Source organism: Manacus vitellinus, unplaced genomic scaffold (assembly GCF_001715985.3).
Source record: "Manacus vitellinus isolate BGI_N305 unplaced genomic scaffold, ASM171598v3 scaffold_15_pilon, whole genome shotgun sequence".
In the NCBI taxonomy this organism is placed as follows: domain Eukaryota; kingdom Metazoa; phylum Chordata; class Aves; order Passeriformes; family Pipridae; genus Manacus; species Manacus vitellinus.
The window spans coordinates 10,372,574-10,386,474 of NW_021939122.1; the positions used below are offsets into that span (position 1 = coordinate 10,372,574).

Consider the following 13,901-nt stretch of genomic DNA (forward strand, 5'->3'; position numbering starts at 1 on the left):
AAAACCAAAACAAACCAAAAACCAAAAAGCAACAAACCAAAACCGAAGAATACCAAACGTTTTTCTTACTCAACGACTTACAAAAATTAGCTGAAGATATTTCCATAAGTAATTTTGAAGGCCAATTAATGCCAGACAGATCCCACTGGGTAGGTCTGTAGAATAGAGGAAATTTTGCAGAGATCTAGTGCTGAATGGAAAAAACAGATGCATTTGCCAGTTTTCTGATGGCTCTTGCTCCTGCTGTTTCCCCACATAACATCTGAGATGAATGTCTCTCTATTCCCACACGCAGGCAGGTGGGTGAGTTTTTGTGCTCCATCTTTCACTTGGTCTCCTAGCTGAAGAAATCTCGATGTTATTCCTTGTTTTTCTTTTGGTTGAAGGGTTTGTTGTAAGCTCTGCCTGCTGAGGTGCACTTCAGGAGCCTGCCACAGCCACCTTGAACAGAAGAAATTAAGTGTCATGAATAAAATTGTGGATAGGACTCACACAAAACATTTGTAAGAATAAATTTTCCCACCTTCAAGATTTCAACAACTTGCAGGAGAGAACTGACACTTATTAAATGTCTTCACAACAGCTTTCATGTTAAGGAAGAACTGAAATATTTTGCCTTTTTTCAGTTTTCCTCATGGCAATAAAATTGAAATGTAGCAGCCTTCAAAATGAAACTTTTCATAGAAGTTGTAACCACAGGTCTTAACTTTTCATCACTTAAATATGGAACAGGACCATTGTGCATGTGGGTGAAGGAAGGAGGGGACACATGTGGTGTGTATCAAGCATCGATGTAAATCAGAAAGGTGTGGTAAAAGGGATTTCCTGCCTGGAAGCAAAGCTTTTGTATTTGTTCTTAAGAACTGTGTGCAAACTCTAGGGCTAGAGTTGCTAGTAGCTCACATCCTTTTGTGCTGGGGCTTCAGTAAGTGCTTCACTAGAGAGATCCAGTTCTCCAAAATGAAATCCTGATGCCACCACAGCTCTTTGCCCTGCTGTACTGCATCTGAGCAGCCATCTTCTCCATTTGGAGCACTGGTCTCGTTTTTGTTCCCTCCTCTGTGGCTCACCCAGGACCTGCTTGGGATCAGGGCATATGCTTTGCTCTTGCTGCAAAGAACTTACAGCCTCAAAAAATATGGCAAGCAGCACCTGGGCATGGGGGAAGCCAACAAGCATCCTGCTAGGTACCCTTCCCTCTCCCCAAGTTGTCTGAGGTGGTTGGGGGTATTTTCCATGTCTGTGGACTTTCTGAAATTTCTTATGGCGGCATGGGAGTGAGGAAGAAGTTGGGGGGCTTCATTAGTTAAAAAAGTCAGAAAATATTTAAAAGAGAAAGAAGTGAATTTCTAAGTGTTATGCATGACCCTAGTGATTTTTAGTGACATGACAAGTGATAGTTTGTTTGCTTTATGCTTTGAATGTTTGTCTTTTCATCTGTTCTCCCCGTGGGTGCACACAGACTCTAGGCCTGTGACCCCAGTGCCTGGGCTTTCTTTGCAGCTTCCATAGGTGTTCCCACATGGCCTGTGCACAAGTGGGGAGAGAAGGGCACATCTTATCTTCCTCTAAGCTGCAGCAACTGATTGGCCGTAGGACTGAGAGGTAAAGGGCACATGCACGAGACTGCTCGGAGAACTGCAGTTGCGAATGAGTAACTGTGAGTGGTGTTCACACCACAGGCAGTTGCATCCTGCTGTGTGCTCACAGGCCACACTAGTGTGGCCATCAGGCATTCAGACGGGCAGCAGCAACAGGACTGCTTTGCATCACCCTTCATGGATCCTGTGACCATGCTTGCTGGAGTTCAAATGAATCTCTATGCAGGGATCTTCATCCTGTAAATCCCTCTCTGACACCCTGTTGCTCTTCAGACCAGCTACTCCTCAGTGCTGCCTGTGATGGTATTTTCTGTCTCTGTGGTGCTCTGTCTTCCTGACTATCAGACCTCCACAGAGATTCACTTTACTCTTCACCCCTTTGGTTAAAATTGTACTTGTTTCCCTTTCAAAGAGTTACAACCATGCATACCTCCACCTTCTGAAAATTGCTTTTACCTAGGCCTGCCTTTGGGTTCGCCAACCCATCTTTTTCCACTTCTTTCTTCCATGGAGAGCATGGGTACTCTCTGAGGGTTATAGAAATTGCTTTTGTTTTGTATCTGAACTGTACCTCATTTTCCTGAGAAAAGGTGCTTCCTTTAGGTTTCAGAGTAATTTTTTTTTTCCTGTAAGCACAGATCTGGAAATATCGTGTATTACCAGGTGTGTACCTCTTTCTTTTGGAAGTCTGCGTAGCCTCACCTGAGCCTAGACCAATCATGTTTGGTCAGTAAAGGTAACAAAGTAGTGCATGCTCTATGGTGGCTGCCTGTGATGCCCAGGAAGAGGGTGCAGGTGGCAACTTGTTTCAGCACTGAACATAAAACTGGCACAGCAATTTCATCACCTGGTGGCAGATTTGCCCGTACCTGTCAGAACAACTTGTAAAAGTGGTTGCCTGTGATAAATGGTCTTGATGAGCCATAGGGTGTGCAGTCCCTGTTGATAGTAGCATGGCTATATGTACCTTCTGAACTTTGCTCAGTATTAGAAAGTCATCTAACCTGTTACATTAATACCCCATCTATATTGTATACCAGGTAGCTGCCATCCCATCCAACCCCTACTTTGGATGGTCTTTTCTGGAGTCCACTCTATTTGGATACAGCATCGGCCAGCCTGAGGTCTGTTAAAAACAGAAATCCTGTTTAATGTACGTCAAGCTCAGTGGTACCAGGAGGTGGGGCTGTGCTGGAGACTTTGTAACACATGATGATCAAGAGGTGTAACATTTTTAGCATGAGAGACTTTTCTCTGTTTTAAATGCGCCCTGCTGAGTTTGTTTTTCTTCACCAGCTGTTCTCAGTGCTGTGCTTTGTTATCTGGAGATGTGTTTCTGTCCTGCCATAGGTACCTATCTGATTCCAGGGCAGGTACCAAGATGTAAGATCTCATGCTGCTTTTGCTGTTGGATTGCCTAACAAGCAAGCTGTTTGGCCTGCCCTTTCAACTGCCTCCCATGTGCCGAGGACCAGTTGGGTCTGAGGAATGGAACAGTAAGAAACATTGGTCTCCAGGAAAACAGGCTTGAGCAGCTCCTCTTTGGAGCAAAGGCACTGGCAGCTGCCAGTACAAAACCTCTTCTGAAGCTGAGTTTGTTAAAACTTGACTTGCATGCTGTCCTGGAGGTTGGTGTTGAAGTGCTGTGTGTAGTGTGGAATCCTGGTGTTGTTTCAGGAAGGGGCACTGCAGATGCTGCCTCAGTGCATGAACCCAAAGCCCATTTTGGAAGCTCCCTGCCGGTGCTACAGCATGAGTTTGGTGGGCTAATGTGGGGCATCCTCATCTGCAGTGAGGTCCTCAACTGCCTCTCATCTCAAACTCACACAGACCAGCTTTGGACAACCTGTGGTGGCATAAACATTGCTTACAGCTTCCCGCTGTGCATATGTGCAGTGAAGGAAAACTCCAGGGAAAAAGAAAAGTTACTCGTAGCTGGAACTCTTCAAGATGCATTGGCCCAAGTGCATGGCTTCTCCCTCCTGCCCTCAGGCTTTGTGTAGCCAGTGGGATTGTGTGGCTGAGAAGAGACCAAAGGACGTTTTGTGTGGCCTTGTGTGGGCCACGACAGGGAAAGGGGAAGGGGAGCACATCTGCATGCTGTAGGTAGTGCATCAGAAAATTTTCTGAGCTGAAGTGCATATGGACAACACATTTCAAAAATACTCTTTTAATTGCTGTTAAGTTACTTCCTTCTATTTTATCTCCTTTTTTTTTTCTTTGATAGGATACCAGGCATCTGGAAAAATGGCCAATTACAACCAAAAAATTGAAAAAGACATTTTTCTTAAGCCTTCCATACTAGTCAGGAGATTTTCCCATATAGTATGAGAATTTTCACATTATGCTGTGTAATACTGGCATAGGTTTTCTGTGTGTCCTTTCAGTGTTGGATCCATTCCTTCAGGCACCTTCAGGTAACTGACACTGCATCTAAACCTCAAAATTTGTGCAGCAATGGGAACATCTTTTCACCCTTGCTCAGTCTGTATTGCACATGCATCTCCTAGGATGCCATGCTGTTAGAATATGTGCAAGGGTCTTAGGTATTGATTGGAAAGGAAGATAATAAACTGTTAAATGGCCTGGGGATTCCTTTATATGTTTGTGTGTGGTTGCACAGAGGCTGGAGCTGACCTCAGCTAGGGCTCCTGCTCCCATTCTTCTGCTCCTTCTGGCATATTCCTGCCCTCTCCTATACCTGGAGCATGAGTTTATATGGTGATTCAGTTCAGAGACCTCAGCTGGCCAAAACCTGATGGTGGAGAGGTGACTGCACTTCAGCTTGTTCAGCTGCTGAACTGATGAATGCTACATGACCATGAGGGTGTAGAGGACAGTGCTGCATTGAAAGGAAAGCCTGCACTGAAAGATGGGACTGCAGCAGCCTCAGTCTCAGTCAGAATAAATCCTACAAATCTATGTCCTGAAGGTGGTGAAGCTCACCTCTTGATTCTCTGCCATCAAAATGGTTGGCCCCCATGCTTTCTATATTCTCTACACAGTGTCCTTCTGCTGCTTCCCTTGTGTTGGCTCTGGCACATTTCTAATCCTCTGCTAAGAGAGCAGAAAACTAATTCAGGTTAAAAAAATGGCAACTGTTCTACTGCAAATTTAGTGAACAGGATCAAAAGGGTCATCAGGGGGTTTGAGGATACCTGAGCCAGAATGAGGGAGGGTTATTGCCAAGTGACTGGGACTGTTCCTTTGGCTCTACCAGCTCATAAACTGTACAGCAGATGTTTCTGAATGGAGAACCATCCTATTGTCCTGGTAAAAATGAACAAACAAGTTTTCCTTTATTCAAGGAATCATTTTCTGTTTCTGGTCACCCAGAGCCCCTTTTTTGTCTGCTTTGTGTCCCTTGACAGTTTAGACATCTGTCCTTTCAGAGCTTGAAGAAAAAACAGTTGGGTTTTTTGCCCTCTGAGCATTTCAAACACAGTCCCTTAGGGAGGGATATAGAATTTCAGACATCACAAGCACTCAATTCCCAAGACATGTAGATCCTCTGATGTCCTTTGGACTTCTGGAATTTGCCAGACTCGGGGCTGCTCTGTGTCTTGGCCTCAGCTCTGAGGGAGCCTCCTGTTCTCTAGCTCAAAGGGACCACAGCTCCAGCGAAGGAGCTGCAACCTGCTCTGCCTGTGAAAGGAGTCCCAGTGCTCAGTTATTTCTTCAGAAATTAAAAAAAAAAAAAAACCCTCTAGAAATCATGTTACACAAGGCAAGGGAGATACTGCCTGTGCAGGAGATATTTCCAAAGATTGCCTATTTATCTCCATTTTTTTCTTTTTAATTTTCAAACTATTTTGCTAGAACCATGAATGAAAGTTGCTTTAATAACTGCAGGAAATGTGCAATCAAACAATCAATTCCTGATTTCTTAGCTGTTTGCTGGTGTATGCATGAGATAAAAGATTTCTATGGTTATATATTTGATTGTTTATAATAAGCATCCTTAATTCTCTAAAAAAATTACATGTTTTTGTTAGTTTCACGCTTCTTTCTATGCTACATCTTTGTATGACTTAAAAGTAATTAATGTGAAGTTATATGCACAGGGGAAAGACTTATGACTTTTGGTATACAACTATATGTTCTAAATTAGCAGTCACCATTCAGGGAAAATGTTTTGAATTTATTATGGATTGGTCTCTGAATACATTTAGGGAAGTAACAAGTGAATCTAATATTAGGAATATTAGAAAAGAATTGGAAAAATTCACCGAGAGCATTCTTATGCTATAAGTAAACTAGGTGCTGACATACAAATCAATGTAAAGAATATATATGTGTTGAATAGGGTGATGGAACTAATCAAAGTCAGAGGTTTCATTCAAAGAGATTTTTCAGCTCAGAAAAAATGAACAAGATTATGATAAATGCTGTGAACTCAGTGTCATGCAGAGAAGACAATTTGGGAATGATTATTTACTTGTTTTCATGACAGAAGAAACAGGGAACATCCAGTGGAATTATTGCACATAAAAAGAACAAATATGATTTCTTTCTTTTTTTAATAGTGGGAAATAACTTGTGGAACTCATTGTCAGGGAATTTTTTCCAGCTAAAAAAAAAAGACACTGATGTGTCACAAATTTATCCATTGAAGACAGACAGGATGAGAATGCAGTTTCTGTCTTGAGAAATCTCTTGTCCTTCTAAATATAAGTTGACTTTCCAATTTCACAGGCACTGGGCATTTTGTAATAATTTCAGCAGACAAACTGTTTTTTAAAAGAATTTCAAAATGTGTTGGTTTTAAAAGTAGGTATTTTACAAGTTTCACAGTGTGCAATTCATAAGAATTTTGCCTAGTCACTCATTAAACATCTATTTAACTAATATAATTTCCTAATATTCGATTTTTTTTTTTAAGTAAAAGCATTCAGTTTTTGTTAGCATAAAATCGTTTTGTTTTGTTTTGTTTTGTTTTGTTTTTCCTTTTAAATTCCCTTTTCAAGACTGGAAATCTGAAGGAAACAATCCCTTTAGGAAGATGGGCAAACTCAGCTTGTTCTCATGCCATGGCAATGGTGACTGTGGCTTTGCTGCAGTGGTGATGGCTCCAGGCAGTGCTCACTTTAACACACCCACAGAAAGCTTAGTTATTTCTTCCCTTCACCCTTCCACCACACATCCCTTTGACCATAACCAAATCCCTCCACCCTGTCCACAGAAAGCTGGGGCTGTGCCCTTCTTCTCCCATCTTGCAGGTGATCAGCTGCAATAGTCTGTGTCTGCTCCATAATGCCTGGAACAGAATTGCCTATGGGCAGAGGGTGGCATGAGCCGTGGGACAGTTACTTGCACACAGGCCATGCTGATGCTGTGTAAATTCTTAGCTACAGAATCTCACTCTGTGCATCAGGGAAACACCCCCAACCTCGGCTGGGATCTGTTCTGTCCTGTGTGCCATCCTGGAGGTGTCACAGCTTGGGACCTCTCTGTCCTGGTACTGGTATGGTGGGAAATGATTAGTGCAAGCCCTTGCTGCAGGTGACTCGCAGAAGGGGACCGGTAGAACTCAACTAGTCCTGGGGTGCCCAGAAAAGGGCATCGCTGTGCTTGTGCCACTCCTGAGGGTGTTTTCTAACTTGTTCTTCAACATTCCCGTTGGTAGTTTTGGTGACCTCCATCGGCTGCATGCGCGGAAGCGCTGGAGATATCCCGAGGGGGAACAGCGGTATGTGCGGGCACTCGGACACGGACCAGCCTTCGCAAAGCAGCATCCTCCGGCTCCGCAGCCTGGCGAGCGGAGAACTCCTGTGGGAGCCCCGCACATCAGCCGCTCCCGGTGGGGTGGGGCAGGCGGGGCGGAGGTCCCAAGGCTGTCCCAAGGCGGGCGCTCCCCCGCGCCCCGCCGCCGGGACTCTCGCTCCGTGCGCTGAAATGGCTCCCGGGAGCCGCAGCTTCACCTGACCGCCACACGGGTGTGCTCCTCCATACCGCACGGCGCCGCCGGGCCCGCACCGCGCCGCGGGACGCCGCGCCCCGCCGCCCCGCCAGCGCCCCGCCGCGGGGTCGGCCCGCCGTGGGCAGGCTGAGCTGGCCAGGGTACTGACCCGGCCCGGCCCCGCCGGCGGCACGGCTCCCGGTCCGCCGACTTCGGAAAACATTTGGCATCCTCTGGGGCTCTCACATCTGGAGTTCTTCTTTCGCACTCCTGGCAGGAGCTGCTCGGTTCCGTGTTTTGCCGGGCAGTTTATTACTTTTTTCTCTCTCTCTTTTTTTTTTTTTCTTCATTTTCCATCGAGTCTCAGGGAGGCAGTGAGTGCCGTCCTGCTCACTCGGGGCTGCCCTGCCCAGAGCCTCCGGGATACCCTCCTCCTTCTTGGGCTCCTTGCATCTGTCTCTTTTCTGTTTCATCCTTTAAGATGTGGGGACTGTGGGGTCCTGGCTGTCTGTGTCCCTCGGGTTGCTCTTGCTGACATTTCCCCTAAGCCTTCAGAAGCTGTGATCTGCCACCCGTTTTCTCTTAGTGCTTCTTGTTCAGCAGAGTGGCGCAGAGGCTTTGCCTCCTTCCCTGCACTGACTACAGCCTGGTGGGCTGTGAGGGACCAGGTTCTGAGTGCTTTGGCAAGCTGCATATCCAAGACATCTGCCCACTGTTTAAGCTGGAGCTACAATGACTATGGGTTTCACCTCCATTTTTAGGTCTTGGGCAAGTTTCTTGGCTCCTTTAATCTGAGAAGACAAGACCTTGTGTGTCTTACCTCCGCTTCCTGAATGTCTGCAGTGACAGCTCTCTGAGAACCCCATGAAGATAACTGTCAGAGAGTGCTCCCACCTCTCTGCCCTGCATGCCTTCTGCCAGACTCTCCCAGGGATTTCCCTAAATGTGACGACTTCCTTATGCTAATCCTCATCACAGCAGCGTTATCACAACACTGCTCCTGCTCTTCATTCCTGAGCCTGCCCTTTGTCCCCAGGCCCTGCTGACAGTGCACACAGAGCCATCTGTGGTCCCCAAAGATGGAGGTCACGCAGGACCCATTGATGTGGCTTCCTGCACTCCCCAGGGTCCTGGCCCCTGAACCTAGTCCTGGGGCAATGGTTCCTCCACATAGGTCCACATTGGCCCTGGTTTGGGTTTTAGAAGTCCTCCATTCCTTTTAGCAAACAAAACTCCCTTATAGCAGTTTGAAGAGAATTGGAGACAGCATATTGACCATCTAGTTTCAAACCTCTCTGCCTCTCAATGTTCTCCTCCTTCAGGGCCTCCTTGATGTGTTTTGCTCCATTTTGTCTCGGGGTGGGGGGGTGTACAACTGTTGCCTTCAGTTCTGCAGAAAAGGAAATCCATCACCTAGGAAGGTGAATGGCTATTGCTGGGTCCAGGTGACACTGGTACTGTAGTAATAGCCTTTCTGGTGTGGGAGAGAGGTAAGGTTGTATTTCTCAATCTTCAGTTCTCCAAATATTTCACACAACAGCAGTTCAGGATTTTATTTTATTTGGGTAGAGACCCAAATCTTACACAGTGCCTACCTAAGAGATTGTGCACTAAAGCACACGGTCAAGGGGTGTGTGCCCATTATCTGCAGAGGAACATTATTCCTTCCTCTTGATCCATCTCATCTCCCCACCCAGATGCTTCTGTGCTGGATGTAGAAACACTTTTTGTGATTATATTTTCATGATAGCTGGATGCTGCCCTGTATCCACTCCTGAGTATGCTAGCTGTGGATGGAGAGAGAACTCATGTCCCTAACTACAGACCACGGGTACTTTAATGACATTGCTGTTCTGAGCTGTCTGCTTTAGACAGACTTTAGAGAAGCTGTGCTAATCCCAAACTATGCAGGAAAGAGAACACAGCCTGGGCAAGACAAGTGTAGTGACTCTAGGAGGACGCTCAGAGACAGGAATATAATGTGGCTTCCAGTCCTTCACCTCAGGTTTGGAGGCAGTTCCCTGGCAGCCCAAGATAGAGCGGAGCTTTGAACCTAAGTTTGCTGAACCTGAGATTGGACACTTCAAAAGACAGGGGTATGACTATTGAAAGCAACTTTGGTGTTCCTTGATGCGCATAACAATAGTGGTGCTGGAGCGTTTGTGTGGAGCAAGATGTGAGTCTCTTCTGACAACAAGCTCCCTCAGCAGCTTCTAGCTAGATGGGAATTGAACCAAGCTGGAATGTGTATGTGGAGCAAGACATCACTCTCTTCTGGCATAAACTCCTTCAGAAACTTTTGGCTAGATGGGAATCAAACCAAGCAAAGAGCAACCTCATGATGCAAAGGGTGACCTCATGCAGTGTGGTGGAAGAACTCCAACTTCCACCCTTCCTTATCAGAACTGGCCGCCTAAGGTTTTCTAAGAACTAGACACAGCATCTGGTGCCTGTGGATCTGAACATGTTGCAGAGTTTATTAAACTCATAAGGGACCTTGCAAGGACTAATTTTCACCACTCCCCTCTTGCTTAGACTGTTTACATCTTACTTGATTCGTGTTCTGCCCTGCTACTCCATCATTCCATTTCCCCAGCAGGTGAGTGGGTCTAGGAGAGGGAATATCATATTCTTATATCACTTATCATATTCTTATATGACTTACAGGATGCTCATATGAAAAGAAAACAATTATTAAATAATCTTCCTTCCTCCTGAGCTGAATATCAGGAGTTAGAAGGGTACAGACACTTGTTCATAGAGTTAGAAGACATGCTGACCTGTGATAGCTGCAGTAAAGATAAACAAGCCTTCTTCATCACCTCCTCGACAGGCAAGGTTACATGGAAGCAAGGGATTACCAGAATGAGATTTAGTCTTTTCTCATTATTTAGTGTCAAACACACCAGTAACAGGGTTGTAATATAAATGTTGTGAGACTTCTGCACTTTCCTGAAAGGGAGGGGTCATCACTGTAAGAGAGGAACAGCTAGGCAGCTGAAGGATGAAAGGGCCAGTAGGTTATATGAGCATATGACTTGAGCTTTCTGAGGTAAAAGGAGACTTGAGCAGGGGATGGTCATTCGATAGGTGGATCCAAGAGGTTTGGACCCTTTTTTCGGGTTGCTCTTGCTGAGTGATGGTTGTGTGACTGACGTGTTGGCTGGTGCTGATCCAAGTGTCTGGTGAAAATGAAAATGAAAGCTGAGGTTTGGCCATCTCCCTTTTTTCTTTCCCTTTTGCTGTAGACATTGTTCGCAGCGACATTGCCCTGGATAAGCAGAAAGGCTGTAAGATCGCCCAGCATCCTGACATAATGTTGGAGCTACAGAGGGAAAAGGCAGCTCAGATGCACTTGGTTTTGTTAAAGGAGCAGTTTTCAAACACATACAGCAACCTCACACTAACAGGTAAGGCTGCAAGACCAGCTCTGGAGCTAGAAGCTGGGCCTAGTTCTTGATAACTCACAGGTGTGTTAAAACCCTCTGGTTCTTCACCTCTATATGAATCAGCATCTCTCTGGCTGCTTCTGTTTCCTACCAAGATTGCTGGGTATTGGGAGGGAAAGGACCTGCAGGAACTGAAGGTGGACTCATAAGGCCTCCACAGCTGGCACCTATGCAGACACTCCAGATTTGGTGCCCCCGAACAGAACATTTTCTACAGTCTGACCTAAGCAGAATACCACAGCATTGAAGTGCTGAAGAAATCTCCCTGCTAACTGTTCACGTTGATGGGTCTGCAGCAATTACTAAATTTGGAGTCCTTTAAGCTGCAGCTGATTTTTTTTTCTTTCCAGAGCATGCACTTTGTGTGAACCCAGTAAATATTAAAGAGCAAATATAAAGGGATAATGGCCTAGACAGAGATGAGAGGATACTCTTTTTCTGGCAACTGTTTGTATTATCCAGAGAACAGACTCTCAAAGGATGGAGGAGACTGCCACATTTTGGATACACATTTAATGGTGCTTGTAAAGGACTGATGTCTTCAGGCAGTGAGTGGGCAGCAGGATGGGATCCCAGCAGCCAGCAGGGTCCTTTCATAGCTGTTCTCCTTATCACTACAGCTGGATGAGCCACAGATGATGGGAAGGAGGAAGAGACTAATAAATCAAATGAGATCCCCTTCTCCTCTTGACAGGTCTCTTTCCTGCAAAAGGCAGGCAGGCATCTGATTTTTATAAGAGGGAGGGCCCAGAGCTCTGTCTGGGGAGGAGATGGTGGCTCTTGTGTGCTGCTGGGCTGGGAGAGACAAACGGGTCCTGCGCAACCTCCCCCCTCTCTGCTGCCTCCCCTAATTCAATGTCCAGCCCCTGCCTTGAAGCCAGGATGGGTTTGTGTCTTCTCCAGTGTATCAGTGAGCTCTGGCACTCCTGGGGACATCGGCTGGGCTGGACCTCTTGGGGACCCCACAGAGGTGGGATGGTGATCTCAGCGCTGTCAAAGGGCTCAGCCCAGGGGGTCACTAGGCATTGGAGTGTGGCTGAATTGCATCATTCCTGAAGGCCCAGCATTTAAATGGGATCCTCAGAGCCGTTTCTCATTCTCTGTAATGTAATCCACTTGGCTGTTTATTCCCAGTACAACTGCTGGAATCAACATTGTCAGCTTTTCCCCTGACAACTTGCTTACTTTCCACTAAACAAACTTCCCTAGAGAAGTGAAGCTGCTCTCCCCTATCCTCCTTCCCTCACTGCTTCAAAAGCTCTCTGGCATTGCTCACATTTTTTACAGAACCTGCAGAGCAGAGGTGCTACCTGGTTATCAGCTTAGCTCTTAGCCTTTCCAAGTATGTTTACAGGATAGTTCAGAAGGTTTTAACTCTAGCTCTCCAGAGGAGAGAGAACAATTTCACCAGAATATTACCCAAAGAACTATTTTAATGTCCTTTAACTCCCTTTGAATGTGAGCAGAGCAACTTCATAATTGTTATGAAGTTTAATCTTTTATTTCATAGACATAGTCTGAGAACATAGACTCTAGACAGCTAAGCATAATATTTAACTGGAACTCTACGAACTTGTGTAAATATTTCCCTTCTCTGTGATGGATCTGGTGTTTGGGGTGGGCAGAGGGGGTTGTACATCTGTAAGAAGGTCATTTCTTACCTTCAAAAATCAATCAGCCAGAGTTTGCTTGAGGACTTCTTTTTGTTCTGCACAGTGGGTTTGTACAGTGCTATATAGGGAGTCCCCAGGTCATGAGGAAAGGTGTTGGAGCAAGAATGCAGACGTAGTTTAGGGAGGGACAGTGAAGAACTGAGTTTGCAGGGATGGAGTATCTGGCGAATCCTTGAGAAGAGGATTTCCTCCTGGGGATCTCCGTCTAGCAGTCACTTCTGACCTTCAGTGTCCAACTTAGACTGGAGGAATATTGAACCCCACACCACTGTGTGAGAGGGGTCCTACTACTGCTAGTTCTTGCAGCACTTTAACTGTACCAAAGAAATGTAAATTGAGTATCTTGCCCAAACTCATGTGAGAATAAAGATACTTTATGATGGGATAGGTACTCTCAGAGAGCTTGAGAGGCATTTTTATTCCCATGTTACTACCACTACCACTGTAGTGATTTGAACAAAATGTCCCATTCTCTACCTCCTCCTCCTCCCACATAACATAGTTATATGAACAACTTGAAAGACTATAGATCAGGCCTCCCACTCTGCCTACAAGTGTGGGCAAGAGATATGGCTGTCAAGCTTACATGCAGTGTCCTCATGGCTTTAGGAATGAAAGCACTTAAAGTGCAGGGAGTAGGATTCTGCAGTCCCTGTGGCATCAGTGTAAGTTGGGGGCTTTTTCAAATCTATTCACCAGTTGCACATAGTTCCCAGTGTGTTCCTTATTTCAGCAATCAGGCAGGGTCGTGTTGCGCTGCGCTGGGATTTTAAGCTGCTCCCAGCAGCAGGTACCTCCGAGGTAAGAGCGTGTCTTAAAATGAAATGTGTTTTTTTTGTGCTAAGACACAACTGAGACTGAGTGAAACCAGGCAGTCTTTCTGGCTCTCATTCCTCCAGGAACACATGTTAGACTCTGGCTTAGACCACTTCGGTTTCTCTTGTTGTGTGTGAGCATTCCTCGGCTCCTGTATGCAGGCTTTCTCTTGCATCTTGCCTCTGCTTTCTGTATGTGATCTTTCTAGGCTTACTGAGGCTGCCTCACTGACATCAGTGATTGCCTTTGATCTGCGACAGTGCTATTTAAATGCTGTAAAATATTTTGAGGTTTATTAATCTTTACTGTTTATCCCTTGGTGCTCAGAGATAGGTATCTCGTTTCACAGATCAGCATCTCTGGTGCTCCAGGGTGAGTCTGTGGTAGAGCAGAGGGAGACTGCACAGCATTACCTGCTCTCCTCTGGGAACTGGCTTTCTGAGCTCAGCCCACAGTGGGATAG

The 13,901-nt window shown here is 45.8% G+C and overlaps 1 protein-coding gene across 1 annotated transcript in view; it reads left to right on the top strand.

Annotated features, from left to right (window-relative positions):
• HPSE2 (heparanase 2 (inactive)) overlaps positions 1 to 13,901 on the top strand; it is a 108,444-nt gene that overhangs the window by 2,280 nt on the left and 92,263 nt on the right. Inside the window, exon 3 of the mRNA XM_029958564.1 lies at positions 10,749 to 10,910. Coding sequence (XP_029814424.1) covers positions 10,749 to 10,910 — 162 coding nt within the window. The remainder of the gene's footprint in view (positions 1 to 10,748; positions 10,911 to 13,901) is intronic.